This window comes from Ciconia boyciana, chromosome 7 (assembly GCF_034638445.1).
Source record: "Ciconia boyciana chromosome 7, ASM3463844v1, whole genome shotgun sequence".
In the NCBI taxonomy this organism is placed as follows: Eukaryota; Metazoa; Chordata; class Aves; order Ciconiiformes; family Ciconiidae; genus Ciconia; species Ciconia boyciana.
The window spans coordinates 7,623,112-7,646,712 of NC_132940.1; the positions used below are offsets into that span (position 1 = coordinate 7,623,112).

Consider the following 23,601-nt stretch of genomic DNA (forward strand, 5'->3'; position numbering starts at 1 on the left):
CCATCATGGGTAACGGTGACTTGGGAAGACAAACACCATCACTCCGAACGTCCCCCCTTCCTTCTCCTTCCCCCAGCTTTATATGCTGAGCACAATGTCATATGGTATGGAATGTCCCTTTGGTCATTTGGGGTCAGCTGTCCCAGCCGTTTCCCCTCCCAATTCTTGTGCACCCCCAGCCTCCTCGCTGGTGGGGTGGGGTGAGAAGCAGAAAAGGCCTTGACTCTGTGTAAGCACTGCTCAGCAGTAACAGAAACATCTCTGTGTTATCAACAGTGTTTCCAGCACAAATCCAAAACATAGCCCCATACTAGCTACTGTGAAGAAAATTAACTCTATTCCAGCCAAAACCAGCACAGTGCATCCCTTCTTCTCACAGTTAGCCCTGACTGAGAAAGGGCTTTTATAATGCTCCAGTGCAGCTGGATATAAACACTGGCATTTCAGGGATGGTGTGAAATCTGGAAATGCCTTTGGAAGTTAGGCTGAACAGTGGCTCTGTGCTTGTCATGGGATGTTAGATCAGGCGATCACTAAGCAGATGCCCAAGGGAGCCTAAGTTATAACATGCCCTTTGCATCAAAGGTGTAGGTATCTGCCCGTGACCACTTGCCTTCCATGTTGGTGCTTGATAGGGCTGTTTGCTTGTAATGCTTTTCTAGATTGAGCATCAGTCATCAGGCAGAGGGAAAAGCATTATCACCATTACGACAGACACCGTGTTGGGTAGAGTGGAAGTCAGGTTTTGGAAAAGGCAGAAAACACATTTCCCAGAGCAATGAGAGAACTGCCAGGAGCTACAAAGGCTTTTGTAGGTGTCAAGCCTGTTAGGCTGTCTTTGAAATAACTACTGTAATGAGTCTGGGATTTTGTTACGGTATCGATTATTTCAAGTTGCCTACACAAAGCTGATACCTTGCTTAAGGCTTAAATCAGGGCCTGGCTTATATAACAATAGTTTTAGTTGGGGTCTCAATGACAAATAAACATTGTCATTCTAGATGAGGGTAGAAAATCACTCTGATGCTGGGTAGAATTGTCCCCTGGGCCACCTGGCAGGTAGCTCTGACTTGAATAAAATGGAGAAGCTGTATGGCATCTCTGATCTGCAGTGAGAAGAGGTGTTCCTCGAAGCTTCTCTGCAACTCTCCTGTGGTTGCTTCTAAAATGCAGACCTTGGCTATACACCAGTTATATAGCACTGCCACACTCTGGATTTCTACATTCTCAGAGTACTGTTAACTAGTCAACTGCCCTGGGGAAAATGTAGCAATAAAAGCAATTTACAGACTCCTTTAAAGTGGCTGAACTGTTACAAAGCTAAAGCTTGTCCAAGGGCTGGTTGACCTACAAGCCAGTCCAGAGATGGTTACTGAAGATCACCAGATGTGCAAAAACCTTTTACAAGTAGACAAAGCGATCTCTGTCCTGTCTGGGCAGTGTCCAAGCTGAGTCAAAGTGCCACACATCAAATGCAATGGCACACCACGATGAGACTGGGCAGGAAGGGAACGGTGCTCTGAGGGATGCAGCAGGTTGCAGAGGCACCTGCGCTCCCCAATTTTAGAGCCCGTAGTTCAGAGGTGGTCCCTGGAGGCTGCTTAGCTAGTCAACGAGAGAAGATAGGAACTCTGCGATTCCAGTATCTTTAGTTGGCTCCTGCTCCGGCCTCCGATCGTGAAGAGCCACTCTCTCCTGGGGCCGATCAAGAGCCTTGTCTTTGTGCTTAGGCACTTGCTTAAAGCCCAGCAGTGGGAAAACACACTGCCATCTTTGCTGGCTGTTTGGGAAGCACCTCATTAGTTGTGTCAGAGACACGTTTAAAATGCCCATAATTTTGTTGACTTTCGCTAGGGGATCATCTCTGAAAGCTGTTTCAATTTCCCCGCAAAGGATAGGCCACAATCAGGTCTCTGATCTTGAGCTTGGGGTCTGTTCGTAGGATTTTAAAGCCAGGAGGGTCTGCTGTAACCACTTCATCAGACCTCCTTCAGACAAGCCATTTAGAAAGATCGCAGCCACTGCCTCGTTTGTTTTGTCTTCTCACCAGTAGAGATGTAGCTCCTGATACCACAGCCACCATCGCTAGGCTTCAGAGCTAACAGTTCTACTGAAGTGCGTTCCAGACCGTGTAGAGAGTACAAGAATGGCAAGTTAGGGTCGCACCCGGGACGGCGTTCCCTGCCACCAGCGCTCCAGGAAGGCCCGAGGTGATTCACATTCCCGGGAGCGGAGCACGGGGCGGGAGCGGAGGGCGAGCACCTGGACGGGGCCCCCGGAGGGCTCGGGCTGCCCGCCTTCCTTTCTGCCTTCCTTCCACTGCCGGCTGGCTGGCGCCCGCTCCGTGCGGAGCGGCGCCGCGCACGGCTGGGGCACCCCCTCAGCCCCCGCCGGGGCTCCCGCGCTCCAGCCCCGCCGTTCCCAACCGGCCACCGCACCCCACCACCCGCCGCGGCTCCGCCCCCGGGGCCGCCCCAGGTGCCGGCGGGGGGGCGGCTCCCGCCACGCGAGCAGCGGCCGCGGGACCCGCACGGCTCGGCTCGGCTCGGCGCTGCCGCTCCTCGCCTCAGGTAAGAGCCGCGGCCCCGCGGAGGGGGGGGCTTCCTCCCGCGGCGGTGCGCGCCGTCGGGGCGCAGCCTTCCCCGTCGAAAGTAACGGTGAGGGGGAACGGGGACGCAGCCTTCCCCGTCGAAAGTAACGGTGAGGGGCGACGGGGCGTCTCCCCCCTCAGGCTCCCGCTGCGGGGCGGGAACCGCGCCGCGCCTCACCTCGCCTCACCGTCCCCGCCGGGCCCCAAAAACTCTTCCCGCCCTTCTCGGCCCCGAGCGTCGGGGTTGTCCCTGGGCTCTGCGGGACGGCGGCGGGCGGGCGGGAGGCCAGGGCAGGTGGCAGGAGGTGCCCCGGCCCCCGAGGAGCCTCCGCGGGGCGGGCGTCGGCTGCGGTGCCGGTGGGTGCCCGGCAGGCACGGGCTGGCGGGATGGGTGCTTTGTGCCCCTGAGGTGTGGTGTGAAAGGCAGACCCTCAGGAGCGACGGGGAGAAGGTAACAGCAGTTACATCTCTAAAATAAATATTTATCAGCAATGACAGGTGATATAATACTGCTTTATCTTTAAAATATCCCGAGCGGGGGGGGGGGAGGCTGGAGACCGGGGCCTTCCCGGCTGTTTTCCAGCTGGTGTGTAACCTTTGTCAGTTCCTGTCACCCTGGGCGGTTGTTTTCTGCTCAGGGAGTTGCAGCGCTTAAAAACAAAAACTGTACAGCAGTAAAACAAACTGCCGGGAAACGTGGGATTTCGTTTTTGTTGTTGCTGCTCTTTGAAGGGGAGAGATCTGCTGCTGCTGGACTGCACGGCTTCGCTTGGCGCTCTCTGCAGAACACCCACCCGCAGATTTGCTGTTTCGCCATGCAGGTGGAAGAACGGACGTGCAAGCTGTGTGTACCTCCATGCTGCCCTATAGCAGTAGGCAGTGAGCCCGTTTCATGAAGCTGAACAGATCAATCATTCCAATTTAATTAATAAAAAGTATAAACTCTCCAATTTCTCTAGTTTACGCTGTACAAAATACATGTGGTCTTTTTGCCTTATGTTCTGAGAGTATGCATTGTTTTTTCCCCGATGTTTTCTCTGTGCTTGCCAGCAGCAAGGCAGTATCATCTGATGTGCACGATAACATCGTGCTGTGGGATCGCAGGCAATATTGCTAACACTGGCACAAGCGTTTCCACCTTTTTGCCTCCCAAGGTTCTGTCTCCATGCTGTCCTTTCCTTCTTACGGCACGAGCAGTGGTGTGTTTGTGCAGTGCATCAGGTTGATCTGACCTAAATTAAGACTAACCTATCAAAAAAAAAAAAGCAGGGGGTGTTAATTTGAAGCTGGGTTTTCCCTTGGTCTGAGACAGTATAAGATTGTGGCCTCAGGAGTTTAATTCATGTTTCTGTGCACTTTCTTGGTGGCAAACCTGCTTTGTTCCTCATTGCTCACTCCTGATCCGGTGCTGCACTCTCAGTTATGCTAATAACAGTTTGTGACGTTTCATGGAAGCCCGGATTAGCTCTGGGTTCAAATAAATCTCCTCTTTTAAGTGGGATTTTTTCCTCCCTCTCCCTCCCAAGGTAAAAATGTCAGTGCAACTATAGTCTTGATCTGTGTATTTGAATCTGTACCCAGATCATGGGAGCACTGGTATTGGATTATAGTGGGTACAAGATCGAATTCATATGCTGCTGTATGTTAGTGTATAACTAAAAAGCTTTTATTTCCTGTTACTTTTGCTTGCTATCCTGGAAGTGGTTGTATGTGCATGTACTGAGATCTTGGTGTGATCACTGCCTTCAGGACTGTTTTATCAGGACAATTTGTAGTATAAGTCAGAAGAGAGGCAAATAAACCAATCTTTAAATTATGCTTCCTTTGCTATTTTGACAAAACTGTGCTGCCCTCTTTGCAGATCCGATACATTTTTGAGTAACAAATTGAGAAGACTTACTAGCTTTAGGTTTTAATAGCAGTAGTTCTTGCTACACCTAGGTGCAGCAAAGCAATGCATGTAGTATTCATGAGCATGCTAGTTGTCATTGTCACGTAATAGTCATGTTAGTTGAGTTGCATGTGTTTCAGATAGTTTTTTCCTACTTCCATTTTCACATGATCTGATGCAGCCCCAGATCAAAATGAGCGGGTCACAGCATCGCATTTCAGGGTCTTGCATCATGCTGGCTGGTCATTGTGCCAGGGAAGGGCACTCATGTCCACCTAACCCTCCCCCGTAAGTCCATGTCTGTTCTCTGTTACTAGTTTGGCCTGAGGAAGTAGTTTTTTCTGAGGCAGTTCTCAATGGCTAACATTGAGAAATGTCCTGAACTGGGAATTTCAGGTATGCTTCCTGCTGTAAAAACGTATCTTGTGCTTGAAGTTCTGCAGTACTTAGTGAGCTCTTGTAAATGTCTGCTTAGCTTACTGCAGTATGGTAGTATTTGATCTTTGATGTAAGTGATAAGACTTATGTTTGGAAGTATTAGCTAATTAAAACATGGGAATTGTAAGGGCGCTCGTTCTAATCCCAGTTAGCAGGTGGCTTGCTTCACAGCATGGAGAACATCATAGCACAGAGAAATGAAATAACTTGTTCATCACAGATTTTCTGCTTGGAGGAGGAGGACAAAGGGCAGCAATTTAAACTTTTCCCGCACTGCAGAGGCATCCTGAGCTGGCCCTGTCTCCGTGTGGTTCTGGTTTACAGGTGGTTACTACAAGACAATACCAGTCTCCAGTCACCTGATTTGGTCAGGACAGCAGCTTGCTTTTACCTGTAAATGAAAGGTTTTGGACCTGGTGATGCAGAAAAATCTGTAACTGTCTCTTGTGCAGCGGTGGAGGGGTGTCTAAACAAATCTGCACGTGGCCTGACTCTAGCTCCAGATAGTATGAGTTCCATCATGTACCTGAACTTGCTTTATCTTCCACCACCATGGGAGGGCATGGTCACAGCTTCCTCCATGGAGGGCTGTGTCTCAATGCAGAACGTAGCTGTGTCCTCCTTTCCAGCTGAGGAAGGATCAGCAGGGAGTTACACATGTCTCGTAGCAGAGTTGGTACAGATTAGTCTTGTGTGTCGCTCTGAGTGCTTTTATGTCACTGCTCCTTCAGTGTATTCAGCAGTGAGATACTCATAAGTATTTCAATACTGCCAGTTCATTCTCGGAGAAACCAAGGCAGAACTGCAATGCTGGAGAGCTGAGGAGAAGGGGACTGAAGTCTGTTATCTTGGCTGTCGCTGCAATGTTTGTAACAGGAAGCAAGGGCTTTAATGACGGTGAGTTTTGTAATAGCGATCAACCTCTTCAGCTCACGCTGTTCTCTGGAGACAGGGCTGGATTCAGGGTCAGCCTCAGCTAGCGGTTCTGTAGGTCTAGAAATTGGCTGGCTCCTGGGGTTCCCAAACTCAATTGAATATTCAGGGAATTGTGGAAATCTGCTCTGCATCCGCACTTTAGGGTATAAGGAGGATGTAAATCTCTTGTTCCGTGCATTCTTTGGGAGGCAGCTGAGCTGGACTTGGTTAATGGCTCCCCTTTAGAAGGGGAGATCTTTGTACTGTTAAATATTTTTCTCTGTATCTTCTAGAGTAGCGTGTTTGCCAACAGGCATGGAACTATGTGATGATAAAAGAGCCACAATGAAAACACTCATAGAAGAGAGTAAAAAATGTGGGAACTTTTATTTCTTTACTTTTTTTGCCATTGTAAAATTAGAGTGACTAATTCCTCCTTCCGGAGCGTTTTGTCATGGCTCTAAAATGGACTTTAAGGATGTGATGTTGAACATTATGCAGGAAATGGGAGAGGCATGGCTCCAGACACAGAGACATTTGGCTTGAGGAAATCTAACAGTCCCAGCCTGCTGCCTAACAAAATGTAGTTGTAAAGTTAGAGAGTTGATGGGAAAAACTGGGGATATCCGCGGGCTCTTGACCTTTGTTCCATACCCAGCAAATTCTTAGAAGACTTTTTAAAGCCTGTGTTCCCAAATCTGAATGGATAATAATAATAATAATAATAAATAACCACCTACATTGTTTAGAGGTTTTTATCCTTCAGTTGTCATGCATATATTGAACTCATTTGTAGTATGTGAATTCTGGACCAAATCCACTATAGGCATCTTCTTGCAAAGACTTCTGGACTCATTAATAAATCAATTTTAGTTTTTGCTGTCAAGATGAGGGGCTCACATTTTTAAAGCAATAAACATAGACTTAATTTTCTTTCTGTTTACACGGTTGAATTATTTTTGTTCTAGATCTATCAATTAGGTTGTTTGGATGACACCTCAAAATGAAGTTCTGGACAGTATTGAAGTGTGAGCCAGAGGCTGTTGCAGGGAGCAACTGTTGCAGAGGGCAGGGGTGCGAGAACAGGAGGAAATGTAACCGATACCGAAAAATGTGCAATACTTTGGGCAAGAGCAAGGTGCTGTCTTGTTGCCAAGTGAGGTGATTGTCAGTTGTGTGGATCGTGAGAAAGGATTTATCCTTGTTTGATCCAAATTCTGACCTGGAATAGGTGGCTTGTTATTTACATAAGGTCTGAGTTTGTCCACGTGTTTTGGCATTCTCCACAAGGCAAGATAATGTAAATCAAGATGACAAACAGTGGTTTACCCTTTTTTACTGGAGAGGAAATGCACCACAGACAAAGTTGGCCTTTAGATTATATTAGCCATGAACTAAATTCTGTTATGTTTTTCTGCTCTAAATCTGGAATAACTATTACGTTAAGGCAGTTATTTTTGTATTGATGTCCTGTAAGGAGGGTTGCAGACATTTCCACATCCTATTGCAGTTTGCCTTTGCAGTACAGTAGACTTTGACCCAGGCTTTGTGTGAAACACCAATGTATACAGATGTATTTCAGCTGCTCCTTGGTTCCATTTACTTTGCTGCCTTTCTGCAGGAAAGATGTAATGATTCCTATCATTGGTTTTGCATCCACTTGTAGGATTTATCTGGAACTTTTATTTTAGATTAATCTAGATAATGTCCCTTTAATAAATTTTAAACTGATGGCTCCAAATATCTGCTGTTATCTTAATCTCTGTCACTAACTCAAGCGCTGTTTCTGTTCTCTTTGTATGCTACAGGGCTTTCCCCTTTACCTTCAGTGAAGGAAGCTCAGACCTTTACACAGCAGTGTGTTCACAGTCTAACCTGCCTACCCATTAGTCTCTTACATAATATTCTCGTTATCCATCTTTACCGTAAACATTGTAATCCTTTTGCTTCTACATCGCAGGTTCAACAGTGTGACCACTCTCTTGATTCATATACTCACAGCAAAGCCTCCGTCTCATGGATTATAGATCTAAATTGGTAACTATCCCTTGCTTGCAATATTTATTAGCAGTTATGTTAATTGCTTATACTATGTTTTCTGCTTCTGATAAATCTCTCTTGTAGTACTATCATTTGTATAAGACTCCTTAAGGTCACGGCCTTATTTCCTTTATGAGCTTTATTCTTAGGACAGCATACATTGGGTGTAAAAAAATTCCACTACTTGATAGAAATCTGATTCAGGATTTAATTTAATTCCTGAAAAAGAAAAAAAAATAAAGTTTTTTTCAGACAACAGAGCACATAAAGGAGTGAGTTTTTATAATAGCGAATTGACATAGGTGTGTAATTTGTGAACTAGAGTATTTTTAATGCAGGTGCACTTTTAAAGACTTTTGGGGGGAAAAAAACCCACAAGGTATTAACTCTTTTGAAAAGAAGTTATGCTGCATGCCAGTAATGTCTCTCATGGATTACTGCTAAGCTGTAAATGTTAGAGATGAAGAAATCTTTTGGTTTAGCTACCTTTTTGTTTCTTCTCTACCACATAACTTACAGAGTAGTTTCCACAGTCTTTTTAGCATCTTCAGAGCTGTCTACAATGTTCCTGTCCTGTGTTTCTGTAAGAGCCTTGGCAGATGTGTGATCTGTTTGACTTTAGCACAATGTATTGACTTTAGCACTATGCACATGGGTTTTTTTTTAACTTCTACCTTTATTTAGCCTCATTATTTCTGCTTTTACTAAATGAGTGTATCTAGTAACCTCTTTTCTTCCTTCCACACTCCTCAGTGCCTATAGATAGCCAGGAGTCTAACAGGTACAGCTGTGTTTGTGACTGTGCCCCTTCTCTTGTTGCCTGCTGTTACCACTTATTCCTTCTAGACTGATAGTCATTAACTTCTGTCTCAGTTTTTCTCTGTGGGCTGATCTTGAGCACTGGAACTCAGGAACAATAAAATGGAAGTAAGAAAAAGGCAGTTTGGACTCTGAAATAAAGGAATGGTTTAACACTTATAGCTCTGTAAGGCAGTAAAATAGTATGTCAGGAGAAACAGCAGAGGCTCAGTAGCTGAACACACACAAAATGAGGCTGGACGCAGCCTGGAGTAGCATGCTGTCATAAGATCTTTGACTCTTAGAAATATAGAGGGGTGGTTTCACCCCCATCTTCTCATCTGCCTAATGAAAGAATGTATGTGTGCTAGTGGATGATGATGAAACAGTTAAAACAGTCACGTTTAAATTGCCACTGGTCCTATATAACACAAAATATAGGTAGTAAATTTCAGTTTTGGCTTTAAAGATAAAGGAGTGACAAATGTTAAAAGATGTTTTTAGTGCTAGAAATGCACAGAACTTGTAATATACAGAATACATAGGTTCATAACAAGTTGAAATTGCAGATATGTCTTCCTGTGTAGTTTGAAGTTCCATCAGTGTGACCATGTTTCATGATTAACTGAGGTGACTGCCAGCAGACAAGGAGACCCTTTTCCAAAGGCAATTCAGACTTCTTCCTCGCAATGTCGTGAGAGAGTGAGATGTGGAAACAGCCATGTCTGTGAACAGACCCTTGTGGTTGCTAATACAGAGATGCCTAAACTTCCAAGGCAATTATGAGATTTCTTGTTTCTTCTCTGTGAGTGGATAGAGAAGAACAGCCCTCCATTAGTTTGTAGCCAAAATGATAAAGGCTGGAAACACTTCAATTAGTTCAGTTTTGGAAATAAATGGATGGCAAGATATACCAGTTGATTTCTAGCCAACACCATCAGCTTTAGACAGTTCAGGTACTGCTTTTCACTGAAGTTGGCTGCAGGCAGTAAATACTGCAGAACTGGGGCAGCAGTGACCACTTTTAGTGATTTGTAGGAGCAGTAACACTTTGATGGTTCGTGTAGCAGCACTACAAAACAGTTTGACTCTTCACCATTATGCTGGTCACAAATTAAAGAGCACAGCTGTGTGGAGCCATCTATATGACACATTTCAGTGAGTACTGAAAGCGGTGAAGACTGGTTTCCCATGGAGGTGTCTTATGGTGATAGGCTTTTTTTTTTTAATTCATTAGACCAAAATAGAAAATAAAAGCAGGAGAGACACCTTGACTGAGGAATGTATTCTTTGGTGGCTAATAAGCTCTGATTAAGATTTTATTGCTTTAGAGCATTTGTAGCATCCTCTTCCTATGTGGTTTCTCTGTCTAATAAAAGACGAGCTCACACTGCAGGCTTTGTCCTCAACAGGGAAATAATAAGGTATCTCATAGCTACATAACTGCCTATTCTTGCAAAGCTAGCTGGAAGTGGATGTGTTTGAGACCTTGTTCCCATTGCTAAAGCATATGGGGAAAACAGGTGGTCAATGTTAGTATGCTCTTAGCTACAACAAGGTGGGATACCCAGGCAAAGAACTAAAAGATGCAAGGTCTCATACTGAAGTGTTCTCAAGGACAATCTGATTGGCAGCTTTTTCTTCTCCTGTGTAATGGGTTTTCTGTAATGTAGCTAAATCCTTCCTGTATAGGTATTTTCTTTAGGATTATTCCAAGGCAGTCAAAATGGAAACAGTCACGAGCCTCTCTTTTGCACTCTGCGTGCCAGTCGTATTTGACTTGGTCTTCTGTAACAAAACCCTAGTTAGTCTGCACGTGCTTGTAAAACAGCAGAGATGGTGCTGTATTTGGAGTCATCCTAAGCAAAGAGCGTATGTAGTTGTGTACCCAGAGAGGAGGGGGTTACACTGCCAACTAAACGTCCTTTCACCAAGGAGGGAATAAAATCCTCTGGGAGCGATGGCTGTGCAAGCTGTTCTGATGAGTTGGACAGGAGCTGCCCGCCATGGGCACGTTGTCGACTTTTCCCTCTGCTGCTGATGCTGAATCTCCGCCAGGTGCGGAGGGCCTGCAGGAGATGTGATTTCATGGACCTTTCTTTCAGTAGCATAGCAACTGCCATCGCTTCCCACTGCTCAGTCCCCTCCACTTGGCTCCCTTAGCTGTGCTGGATCAGGAACTAAACCAACTTTAAAAACAGCCGTGCAAAACAGGAGAAGTTGTAGGAGGATTTATTTTTAACTGGGATCTCTCTGTTCTCTGAACCAGCTCTCTGTGTGGTCCTCAGGACTGGCATAACTAGGGAGTGCTTGGATCAGGCATGGGACAAGTGGGGAAGAGGAAGGAGGAGGGAAGAATTGGGAGAAAGATCTGCTGGTTCCTGGCTTCAGGATTCAAGCACAAATTCAGGGGTAGCCCTGTGAACGCTTTCAGTCCAAATGTTGGTGGAGTACAGCTTCAGTAATGATCTGCAATCAGAGGAGTAATCAGTAATTAGTACTAAAGTCCTTTCAGTTTCACTCTATTGACCAGAGGAGGGGAAAGGGAAAAGTCAAATTTAAGCAAGGAGATGGAATTTTCTTTGAAATTTTTGTGCTCCAACACTGCCTCTAATGATTCAAGGAGCCGGCCTGCAGCATCTTCAGCGTAGCATAGTGGCACGCGCAGGCCAGCGAGTGTTGTGCTTCTATGACAACAGCCCCGTGTTCTGTGCAAGTATCATTTGATCTTATTTTCTGCATTGTGCTTCTAACAAAGCTGCTCTAGCTGGCTGCGTTCTGTAATTGCTTTTTTAACTGAGATCTTAAAGTTGCATTTGTAGCCAGGTACAATTTTGATTATAGCAATCTAGGGGGGTTAATAGAAGCAGCAGTGTTTCATTTAAAAGATCAGCTTGGAGTGTGCGGACGGATTCTGTGAAGGCAGGGGTAGAAAGAAGATATTGATTCCTGTATGATTAGTGGAATACTACTTTGTTAAAGGTCTGCCTCTGAATCTTTAAATGACCAGGCTTCCAGTGATGAGGGCATCTCACTTTTTTCAAGCCTCTGAATGGAATGGAGAAGTAGAGATTTTTAATTTTTTTTTCTTCTTTAATAAGTGCACGTGTGTTCTCAGGGGCATTTGTGTAAGTTATGTATGTGTATGAAGAAGATAAATTACTCAAATAGAGAACTTCTTACTGTCTTCCAGCTTGGTGATGGTACAAATCAACGAATCATCTGGATTCATAAGTTTTGCAGCTGAGACTTCTAACATTTGAACTGAGGCAGTGAGTGCGTTGGCCTGAGTGTGTGTGTGGAAGTCAGCTGGATGTTGAATTCTTCATTTTAGAAATTCCTGTTAAGAACGACAAGGCATGAGTAGAAGAGCCCTTTTCTGATACGCTGGTGAGAAGAAAATTTGTACTTGGGTTTTCTGGAGTGCTTGCAAAGGACTGTAGTCTTACTGAATAGCAGCTGAAGTTCAGAAGAGTGTGTATCAGAATTGTGTTGTATCCTACAGAGAATCACTTGTGGGAAGATTTTACTGCATTCAGTGCAGCTGTTGACTATTGAGCTAGGGATAAAGCTCTTCAGAAGCTGTCCTTGTTAATGCAATCTGTGAATGAAATGTCTGTTGCACCAGCTGTTTTCTGTGTGAGAAAAGTTGCATGTGTTTAGTCGGAGAGAAACCGTCATGCATATTTTACTGAAGTTTAAACTCAGTTGGTTTTGGTTTGTTTCCCCTCTGCTGGGAATTTAAGTTAAATTGTCATTCCAATTTAAATTGCCTTTGGACAGCATTTTGGTTTATAGCTGTTTAACTACAGCAAGTTTTGAACTGTTTTGTTTTGGTTTTTTTCAGTGAGTGAGCGAAGTCCTGTGTGCAGGTGAGACTTGCTAAGAAGGAAAGTATTTTGGGCACATAATGAGAGTAGACATTGGTGGGAGTTTTGTTCCTAAAGATGCTCACAAATCTGAGTTCAGGGGAAAATTAACTTATTTCTTTGGATGCCGGGGGAAGAAGAGCACAAGTAGCACGTGTCCTAGTTTGGTGGACGAGTAGGTGCTAATCAGATGTATGCTGTCATTGCCCAAGTTTGCACACCCCCCTGACTGGTTATAAGGAGCCGAGACCTTTGCTTGTTTGATGTGGGGTCGATTTTGAAACAGCATTACAGATGAAAAGTGTGGTATATCTGTTAAAAGGTAAAGTTTCCTTTTCTTCCTGTCTGTAGTAATTTGGTCTGTCTAGTTGTCTTCTGCTCTGTACAAACAGAGATGAAAAGTCAGGGGCTTGCCTTCTCCCGTGGAGTGTTTGAGCTGCATATGTTAAAGCAGCCAGGGCTGCTCGGTGAGTTCCACATGTCTTGATATTTCAGATTCTGCAGTTGCTTTTTGGTTTCTGAATCCAGTTCAGGGTCACAAGAGAAGGAGGGATCTCTAAGGCTGCATCTTCCCCCCTCCCCTCCCCACCCTACTAACACCACCAACTCTCACCTTCCCCATAATCAAAAGGGATAATTTATCCGTTCCAAGTGCTGCCTGCAGCCCCACTGAGCCATCTTGTTTTATGCAGGTGCTGTTTATTTTAATTGCAGTGTTGAGAGTAGATAGGTGTTGGATGGATTCAAAGTTGTCAGTTGAAATTCCTGACATTTCATCTTCTCTCATTGCCTTTTTTTTTTCCCCCTGTAAATGTTGAGGACAGAACTTTTCTAAGGATAAAATGGTGGTGGTGCATGTGCTAGAAATGCAGATTTTCCCTAGTGGTCATAAAAGGAATTATTTAGGTTTAACTGCCTTGGAGGCTGCTTAATGAATTGCATAGTCGAATGCACTGTCAAAGATTTTAGTTCTTGGTTGCAGTACTCCAGTTTATTGGAGCAACAGAAGTGGCACCCTGCCACAGGAGTAAAGAATGCTGTTTCCCCACTAGTATTTGAACAATCTGTAATAGCCATCTGTTATTCTTTTAAACAGAAAGTGGTGCAACAGGTGTATTTCATGGATTTGGAAACCTTACCAGTACAAGTGGATAACAGAAAGTTAAAGGCAGGATTTAAAAGAAGAATTAAAGGTGTGTTCTTCTTTATTCAGCAGATATAGTGGTTATGGTACTGGAAAGAAGAGAGATAAGCTAAACATATGGTACACAGTTAAGGAAAACAAATGCTGAACTGCTCTTAAATCTGTTCTTTTTCAATGTTTGTTGTTTTCTTAGATGGCTTCAGTAACAGATGCCAGATACAGGCAGAAAGATACTTCAGATCAAAATTTTGATTACATGTTCAAACTCCTGATCATTGGCAACAGCAGCGTGGGTAAAACATCCTTCCTCTTCAGATACGCCGATGACACTTTCACATCAGCATTCGTTAGCACAGTAGGAATTGACTTCAAAGTGAAAACAGTTTATAGGAATGACAAGCGGGTGAAACTGCAGATTTGGGTAAGTGCCAGCGTTTTCAAAAATGCTTTATATTAATCCCAGCAAAGACATGGTGGTAAAAAATAGCTTGTTTGGAAGTAGATTTTTGAATTAGTATACATTTTGCTTGTTCATAAGTTTTGTGTGGCTGTATCATTTCTATCCCTGCAGTATAGCTGAGTAAGTTCTCTTTGTATTGCTGTCTCACTCAACTGGTGGGACTCCTGATATGGTCTTAAGCAGCTGCTCTATGTTCTCAGGAGTCAGTGTACTATTAAACTGCAACAAACCCAAAGCAGGTCTGGAGCCCTCTAGTAGCGCTTTTTGAGTGAGCACTAGTAGGTGAAGAAATTCGGTAAGCGCTTAATGAGTGAACTCTAGGCATAGTTTCTATTATCAGCTTATGTCCTCCAAATAAGATACTTGTGTCTTCCTGCAACTCATGTGCCCACTCAGCAGCGCCAAGCCAGCTCACTTCATCCATCCAAGATTCCTCTGGGGGAAGACAGAGGTATGCTTAAAACCATCTCTGCTGACACAACTTCTCGGTAGATCAAATGGGAAGAGAAGAGGTAAGCTGGAGGCTCCCTCTGCTGAAACACCCAGTCCTGGGACCTTTTCAGCCTTTTTGAATTACAGCATCCCAGCCCAGTTAAAAAAAAAAAAAAGTCCCTGAGCTGCAACCAATTGTGTCAGTAGCTCATGATGTTCCTTTTTATGGAAAGCAAGTGTTTTCTTTTATTCTACTTGCTGGCAAATGACTTAAATCCTACAATGCGAATGCAATTTATCCTGATGGTGCTTAAACCCTCTGTGTCCCTGTAAATTACTCAGCATGTTTAAAAAACCCAGGCTTAGATTGCTGTGTTTTAAAGAACCATGGGGCTCCAGCTGGAATTCCAGTTGGTAAGATTCTTCTCTTCTGCTTCGCGTAAGAAGAAAAGATCTCAAATAGAAGATATGAGACTAATATTCTCTTAAACAATTTCAAAGGAGTTAGTTCACTAACTCGAAGTAGCTGTCTTAGTGGTTTCTCCCACAAGTTAAGGTTAAAGTTCAGACTTGAAGATGAGTTGAAACTGTATATAGTGTTTCTACCCAAACCCTGCCCCAGCTACAAGCATAGTCTTCTAATTGATCTATATACACTTGATTTATAATTAATCTTTAATTATTGCAGTTAAATGTAATGTTATAGTAATCACATTGTTTTTTTTTAATTTGTTGTGATGATCTTGAATAGTCATAATAAAATAGAATCTAAAATGAGGAACTCTTTCAATTTTTTTTTTTTCTTTTTTCTCCTGCAGCAATATGATTAATTTTATTTCTGTGTTGCCGGGTACAAGGTACAACAATTTATTTAATAAAAGATCCTCTTTGTGTTGTGAAATTCTGGCATTGAAACTAATGTAGATAACCTGATATTAAACTGTTTGATTTAATTTAGGGTTTAGGTAATAAGAATGTTTGGACTTCAGGCCCCGTAAGCTACTAAAGACTATTTCCATCCCATATGTCTGTCTTAATCTCAGAACATGAAATTCACTAATAAGTTGTGTAAAAGCAAGACAGCACCATGAAGTACTTGGGTTTTTGTGAAGATACTGGGTTTAAAATGAATTAAGCAATAATTTTAATTAAATCTGTTTGAAGGCTTTGGGGGGGAAAAAGGCTTTAATGACCTTAAACTTTGTATGAAAAGAGATGTCAGGTGGATTCCTCAGAGGGTGCTGTCTATAGGACCTGTGATATCAGAGTTACCAACAACACTGTTGATTTAAAATTTATTTTCAATAAAAGGCTCGTGTAAGTGTTTGACAGTTTCCAGAGTGACTTGTGTTCTTTTCTTCTCTCTTTCTGTGCTCCTTGTGTTGATCCTTGATATAAGTAATGATTTAAGGACCTTAACAAAAACATTAAGTGTGTACCTCTACAAAAAACATAGTATTTGAACTTCTTTACCTCCTGCCTGTCCTGAGACTAAACTTGTAATTTCAATCTATTCTTCAGGGTACATATAGTAGTAGTGGGAGCCATTAGCATATCAAAACTATGCGTTCCTATGTGTAGGAAGGAAGAGTTTTCTTACTAACCTGTCTTCCAATTACTTTTTAAAATTATTTACAGCTGCTATTGAGTTTCTGTGAGTGTGGGACCCTGGGGCTCCATTGAACACTTTGCTTTTTCTTACAACTTTCCAGTTATGTTGACTTTTTAAGTATGCTTCCCTAAAGCTTGATGTTAAGTCTTACCTGAATCAGATTTAATGTGAAACTAAGTGAAGAAGGAGAAGGTACAAGTATTTAAATTAACCACTTCAAATATCTTTATAAAATCCAGAGAGGAGCACTTCTACGAGCTTCTAGTTCTCTGCTCTGTGGAGCCAAGTCTCTTTCAGTTCATGGGTGCTTGTGGAGCTCTTAAGTGTATGCAGCTGTGTGAGGTGCTCAAGGGCTGTGCACAAATAACCTTGTTCTGTGTCTTACAAATCTCAAGGCGGGGGGGAAGTTACTACTGCTGTGCTGTGATCCAGAGAGATCAGTGGGACTTTCTACTCTGACTTTTGCCTGTGTTGAACAGAAGAGCAGAATATTTGGGTGTAGGACCCCAGCTACAAAGAGCTCCTTGGGTTTTCTTAAAGCTAAGAAAAATTCACACTGCTTCAAGCGCCAAGCAGCTGCATGTAAAGACTAACAGCGTGTCGCTGTGTCAGTAAATGTCTTTCTGGCCTGTCTCACGGTTAATATCTGCAGTAGAAATTGATGAGTGTTTTTAAGCTAGAGTTCTAGCTTTTGTGTTTGTGGTGAGTTTGAGGAAGTCTGTATTTTGTGAATCAGGATTTGACAAGCTGTCAGGTGTAGTGATCAAAAAAGAGCACTGCTCTGTTCAATTTTGATGTTATTAGTAGGCCTCATGCTTTGTTGACATTAACAACTCAATCACCCAAATTGATATTTTAGTAAGATTCCTATCAGTTATGCTAGTGACCTAGCAGTCTGGGAAATGATCTGCTTTGAAAAGACTTGAAAGGAGTAACTCTTGAGTTTGAGAGGAATGGGACACAGCAAAGATATTAATGGTGTTTTTAAGGTAGAATGATAACTCCGCTGCTAGAGAACAAAACAGTGAAATGGTCCGGATAGTGATTATGTGAAATAATGTTTTTGTGGGGTATTTTTTTCATTAAAGAACTCCAAGATCAGTTGACTGTGTTTTAATTTCAAGTCTTTTCTGTCTTGTTTAGGAATGGTGGTTTTCTGTAAATTGAATAAATGACCTTTATGGAGAAAGTTCATTTTGTAGTTGGATGAGGTTTGGTAACTTAAACATTTCTAATTTTAAATATTACTTATGTAAATATATTAATATATTATGTAGATATTCTGATAGCTGCATAAATGTAATTCTTGGATTAGATTTTTTTTTATGCCACTGCTATCTGTAGTAATACTTTCATGTAAAGCATCTCCCTTATGATATACTTGTAAGGACCCAATTTATAATAAGCCAATTTATAATATTTATCTCTCTGCATGTGGGGTGTACATGTGGATTATTTCTTTCTTGGCCAACAGTTTTGTATTCCCAGTGTTGCTAATTACTGATTACTGAAGGAAAGCTTATTATATTTTCAGCTAGGTATGGTTTTTATCATAAATAAATCTCAAAGGTAACACTATTATATTCTTGGTAAATGCATACAGTTAATACTCAATGCAGCATTCAGGTTGCCTAGCAGCTAGAGCAGGCCACTTTGTCCAGATCCAGATGGAAGTAGGGTGAATGAATAAAAGTGATTTTTGGTTTTAGGTGAGAGCAATGTGAGATTTCTTTTTTTCCTTCTTCTGTGCGTTTGTGTGTCTCTTGGTGGTAAGTAATAATGGTGGTAAGTAGTAATAATGGCAGAACTCTTGAGCAACGTAGCATTGAGGTTAACTGCTGAGGGGCGAACTCTGGTCCTTCACACTGGCCCAGTCTAGGTTAATTCCATGAGCTCTTTGGATAGTAACACAAATTTTCTGATAGAAAAGCATTGGCAGTGTTTAGCCCAAAACACTTGCACGCCAGAACACTTTGCACACCACACAATATGTACTTTGTGTGAAGAATTTCATTATGCTTTCATTATACCTTTGTACAGCACCTTATGCAGTGGAGCCTCATTTTTGTTGCACATACTATAAGCACATATGTGATTAATAATAAACATAATTAAATACAGGGTTTGGCAGCTGATGTTACAGTTGAAACTACTTTCAACCCCCTTTTTTAAAGGCAGATAGAGGTTAAATTTAACTTCAGGTTAAAAGGCAAAAAGGATGTGATGTTCAGATGGAGACAGCATATTTAGACTGCAGTATGATTTTTCTTTTAAGGTGCTGCTTCTCAGATTTAAACTGCTAGGATGAGTATAGCTTTTCCTTTCCCATTAACAAAAATGTTTCCATGGCTTAACTGCTGAAACCTGCAGGGGTCTGAGATTAGCTATAGTGGATGTCTGAAACGTTACAGCTTGCAGGCACAGCTGGGAAGAGGGTGCAAAGCAACTTCACTCTGTTTTTGTGGGAAGGATCTTTACAAACAGAAATATGACAACTGCTAATTATGCTGAGTGGCAGTTACCATTACAAAACAAAAAAGTGTAAACCAAAATAAAACCCAAGCTGCATAGCCTCCAGAAGGCAAATATGCAGTGTTTTTAAAAGCTTTTTGTATCAGTCAAGCCTGGATGACAGGATGTTACTGTGCAGTTCGCCTCATAGGGAAGAGATTCAAAGAAGTAACACTGGTAACTAAGTTAATTCTTTCATATAAAGGAGGTAAAATTAGAACACCGTCATACTTGATTGTAAATTTTAATGTTAATTGCACACTTAACCAAAAGCTAATTATGCATTTCAGATGAGAGGATAATCTATTCCCCTGGCATCCCATTCCCATCATGTTTTTGCTAAGTTCCTTATAAGCACTGACTTTAAACTTGAATGCTTGCACAAAACTTGTTTCTAAAAAAAAAAGAGATAATAAGAGTTCTATAATTCAATATATAGATGCAATAGCAATGGATATCTCTAAAGATCTAATGGGTCTGATTCTGCTCAGTAGATTCACAGCTGTTGTGAAATCCTCTGATTTGCTGTTTAGACAGAGAACTAATATGGACAAAGTCATGATAATGAAAAGAACAGGTTGATCCTTGTAAGAGAGGCAAGGATTAAATCTTATTTGCAGCACTGAGGACTTCCTGGGTCCCAGGAATGAAAATCATCAGGGGTGAGTGGACATAAAGCACTACTTCTGATGTTAAAACACAATGCAGAATATTTAACTGGAGAAGAGATACAATAACAGTGTCTGTAATTCAGTTCCAAGGTCTTGGTTATATCTCAAGTAATAATACTCTTGCTTTGGGAAGAACTTGGTGCTCATGCCACTCTGAATGGTCTTTAAGATTAGAGTTGCAAGGGTGATACAAGGGAGAGAAATAAAAACAATAAAAAACCTCGGTGGTTAGTTATCCCACTCACTGTTGAATTTATTTAACAGCCTAAGCTTGCTGAGCAGTGCGTTCCTGTATTTGCAGTTAAACAGTTGTCATGGAAGGTTTATTTCTGTTTATAGTTAATCACCTCAATCCCATTGTTAGCTCATTATAACTCTATATTACAGTGAAGGCCAAATTCAACTTCAGTCTAAGCTCTGTTACTGTTGGAGTTATTCCTGCTTACAATATTGGATTTACTCTCACTGCAACGTGTAGTTATCTCTTTCTGTGCTACATCTTGGTAGAGTTACTAGGTATATGGAGCATTTGCCCTTGTTTTTTCATTTTACTGTAATGCACCGAAGTTACAGTATTGCATTCAGAGGTACCAGACTGTATGCAGGAGCAGGGTTGGGTGTGTTAGTTAAGAGCTGCTGATCGTTCGAAGGTTTGGACCTTTTCTAGAGCAAATGGGCCAATGTTAACTAGTTGCCCAATAAGGGAAAAGCTGTACTTGGGAAACTTCAAGGGAAATTCTTCAGCTGATGTAGTAAGGCAGTCAAGCTTTGAAAGGACAAATGGGTTGCTGACCTCCTGACCTTTTGCATTTAATGCTTTTTACAGCAGAAATTCAGAACAGATATTTTGGTACTTTCCAGTAATCATTTTACATAAGGTCTTAGACTCATGTGCCTCAAAACATTTTCCAGTTGTCCTTGTCTTATCAGAATCACCCTTACTATGATTTTCTTTCACAGTGTTCTACATAATGACTAGATATATTCTGTATTTAAATATGCTTGGTTACACTGTGATCAGTTACGAGGTAATACAGTGGGTGGAATTTATGAGTTCTCATAGTATTTGTCTCAAGTGAGCACGTATTTAAACTGTGTCATAAGTTTTTGGTCAAATGAGAAAACAGAACTATTTGAGCTTATTCACATTTATAACTTCCATGCATTGTGTTGTCTATTGCAGTGTGCTGTTTATGCAACACTTATGAGTAGGCTGAATGGCTGATTTTAGAGATAAAAACAGGAACCCAAGACCACGGAAACTGGTTTTCAGATGTGAGAAATTGTACCTTGTAGCACAACTGGAGTACCCGGGAGTTTAGTAGTGGGGACTTTGTCAATTATTTTCTGTTGTCTAGCTATTTAATGTCATCCTGATTCATTAAACAGTGTGAACTAAGCTCCCAGATGTTGAGCACTGATTTTCTGTATTTCTGTTGGCAAGAGCTATTTTCAGTCATGTGGAGGGAAGGTCATATGAGGATCTCTAAAGCACCTTTTGATCTGTGAGAAAGGCGAATGAGTGCTGATCCTTCCAGCACAGGGGAAATGGTGATGTTATTACCTATCCACAACATAAAATCATCTGGTTTGGGGTTGTTGTTTTTTTTTTTTTAATAAACAGGTCCCCAGAATGGCCTCTTACCTGGTTATTGCAGTTAAATTGTGCTGAAGCTGCAGTGTAACCACAGTGTGCTCAGAGATCCACCTAACTGCTGTGCGTAGTTGAGTTGGAGGGCAGCAGCGCTGGACCCTGCGGATGTGTATGGTGCTGACAGAAGGAAACACTGGTGACAAGCACCAGAAACTGGACAAAAATGCAGCATGCTCCTGCAGTGTGGAGAACTGGGAGGCCTATGGCTTGCTGGTTAGGTTCTCCCATCTGCAGAACAGCGTAATGTTTACCAGGAGACACTGATGTCAACCTAGATTTCTGGTGAGCTGTTCTGTCCAGCAAATATTAATGAGAGTGGCAAAGTGCGAAACACAGAAATCCTGTTTGGGGATAGAAGTATCTTTCACTAGCAGCTTAGCACCTTGCATTTTATAGTCAGGGGCCACTGCAGCCTGAAAGTGTATCCTAGACATCTTGCTGTGTCCTTCTCTGCTTCTGTCACAGTCCAGGCTTTGCTGTGTTGCTAAGATGTTCCTCCTTCCAAATGGAGCTGCTGGTCCCAAGTGTTTTACTTAGCTCACACATGGCATCCTGTGCTTCTGTTGTGCACTTTTATCTTGTTTGAAAAGTCCGTTGGCTTTGCTAATTCTGCTTCTCATCCATTTCTTTGCTAATCATATATCAGCTATTCATTGCTTTGCTACTAATTTATGTTAGAAACTGAAACAGAAGGAGGAAAGAGAGTCTGAAACTTGGGAGGAGCAGGTGTGAGTGGAGCAGATAAATGCACCATGTTATGAGCTGCTCTGCTTTATTAGCTGAAATAACTTCATATGGTGTAAGACTCAAATGATTAACCTTTGTGTATTACTTAAGGCTCAATGATGGTGTTTTCTCAGACAGATTCTGGCTGACTAGTCACTCTGACAAACTGATACAGACATCTGTACCAGTGCTACAGGATAAAGTCCTGGAGAGAGAGCAGTGTGTGTAGATACATGTGTGCATATATGTTACTGATGTCTATCAGGTGTTACTGTCTCTCTGCTTTTCTTGTAGCCAGAGTGATAAAATAGAACATACAGGGGATCTGTGCATAGGATGTTTACTAGGCAGGATATTCACCCTAATGCTGGTTTTGCTTTTGCATGTGCTTATTCAAAGATCCACCTGCTGCTTCCTCTCCTTTGGTCCCTACATCAGTGATAACGCTGTAGCAGTTCTGAAGTTACTGAGTGTTCGAGTGCCATGGTAACTGCATCCTGCTCTGCTGACTGCCAGCGGGCACTGAGCCCTTCCCAGTTCTGAAAGGAAGTAAGTGCTCTGATTGCCAAATTGTGGTAGACTGGCATGAGTCAGCTTGGTAAGTCCATGGAAAGTCCTTTACCAAGTAGTCTCCAGGCTTCTCTCTTTCTCTCTCTCTCTCTCTCAGAAGGAAGAAAGAGAAATAACTCCTATCAAATGTGTTTTGGATTTTTTTAACTCTGAAACTGTCCTACATAGGCTAAAAAATTCATTCCCATTGGAATTACCACCAAATACTAAATTGCTTCCTTGTTGTGCATTTTAGCCTCATGCTGTACACCTTTCTGTAAGGCTATACCACTTTTCCTATAGTTTTCTCTTGGCTTTGTGCTACGCACCTCGGTTTGCTCTTGGTGAAATCAGATAGCACCTGTGTAAACGCTTTTGCATTAACTGTAAGGATAGTTCTCACAGAGTACTGTCATAACAGAATTTGAATGGAGTTGTGTGTAAGGGTGAACAAGAAGAGCTGGGGAAAAGAGAGGAACTCAGTTTACTTGTTTCCTTTTTAGAGAAGAAATATTCTGACTATAAGATAGCACGCTGGTGCATTGATTGCATGGAATAACAACACTAGAAATTTACAGCCCAGCAAGGCTAATTAAGGAATGCATTTTTGAAGTGTCTCTTGCATAAGAGTGGAATGATGGACCTCAACCTTTATGCTTCTCTTACCGTCTCTCAGCCCTTGCTGGGCTGCAGAACTAGCAAAACTGTGAAGAAAATCAGACCTCACCATGTTCATGTGTATGTGTGTGCAGTTTCTAAAGAGACACTTGAATTCACTTGTGTCGTTACCAACTTCAGCTACGATAATGGTGACAGCCCCGCAGAGGTTAACGGAGGCCAAGTGTGATTTGGGGTGTGTAGTTATGTAACGTCTTGACAACTTGGTGGACAGAATCAACCCTCTCTGGAGTTGTCTCCACTATCATCAGGTGTAAACACTTTTATTTGTTCAGTGTTGCTGTAAAATATAATCTTCTTCAGATGGAAGTCTTTTATACCCTCTCTCTGCTCCCTTTGTAGAGGTATAGCTGACTAAATGGAAGGCAACAGACGATAGGGAAACAAGAATAATGCTACTTAGGGGTTGGAAGGGGTGATTAAACTTCCTTTCTCTTACCCTAACTACTGCAAACTGCCTGTCCACTGTAATGCAGCATGGCAGGGTTTGTTCCAATTCCTAATGGGATGAACACAAAGTGCTAGTTTTAGTCCTGCTACCTGTCTATTTTATTCCCATCTTATTTCTAAGGTGCCCAAGGCTGAAGGCTTGCCCCACGTTGTTGGGAATGTTGTGCTATTTC

General features: G+C 42.3%; 1 protein-coding gene across 1 annotated transcript in view; it reads left to right on the plus strand.

The window, feature by feature from the left end:
• The first annotated feature begins 13,878 nt into the window (after positions 1–13,878).
• The window catches only part of RAB3B (RAB3B, member RAS oncogene family), a 52,066-nt gene continuing 42,343 nt past the window's right edge, over positions 13,879–23,601 (plus strand). Inside the window, exon 1 of the mRNA XM_072867346.1 lies at positions 13,879–14,106. Coding sequence (XP_072723447.1) covers positions 13,879–14,106 — 228 coding nt within the window. The remainder of the gene's footprint in view (positions 14,107–23,601) is intronic.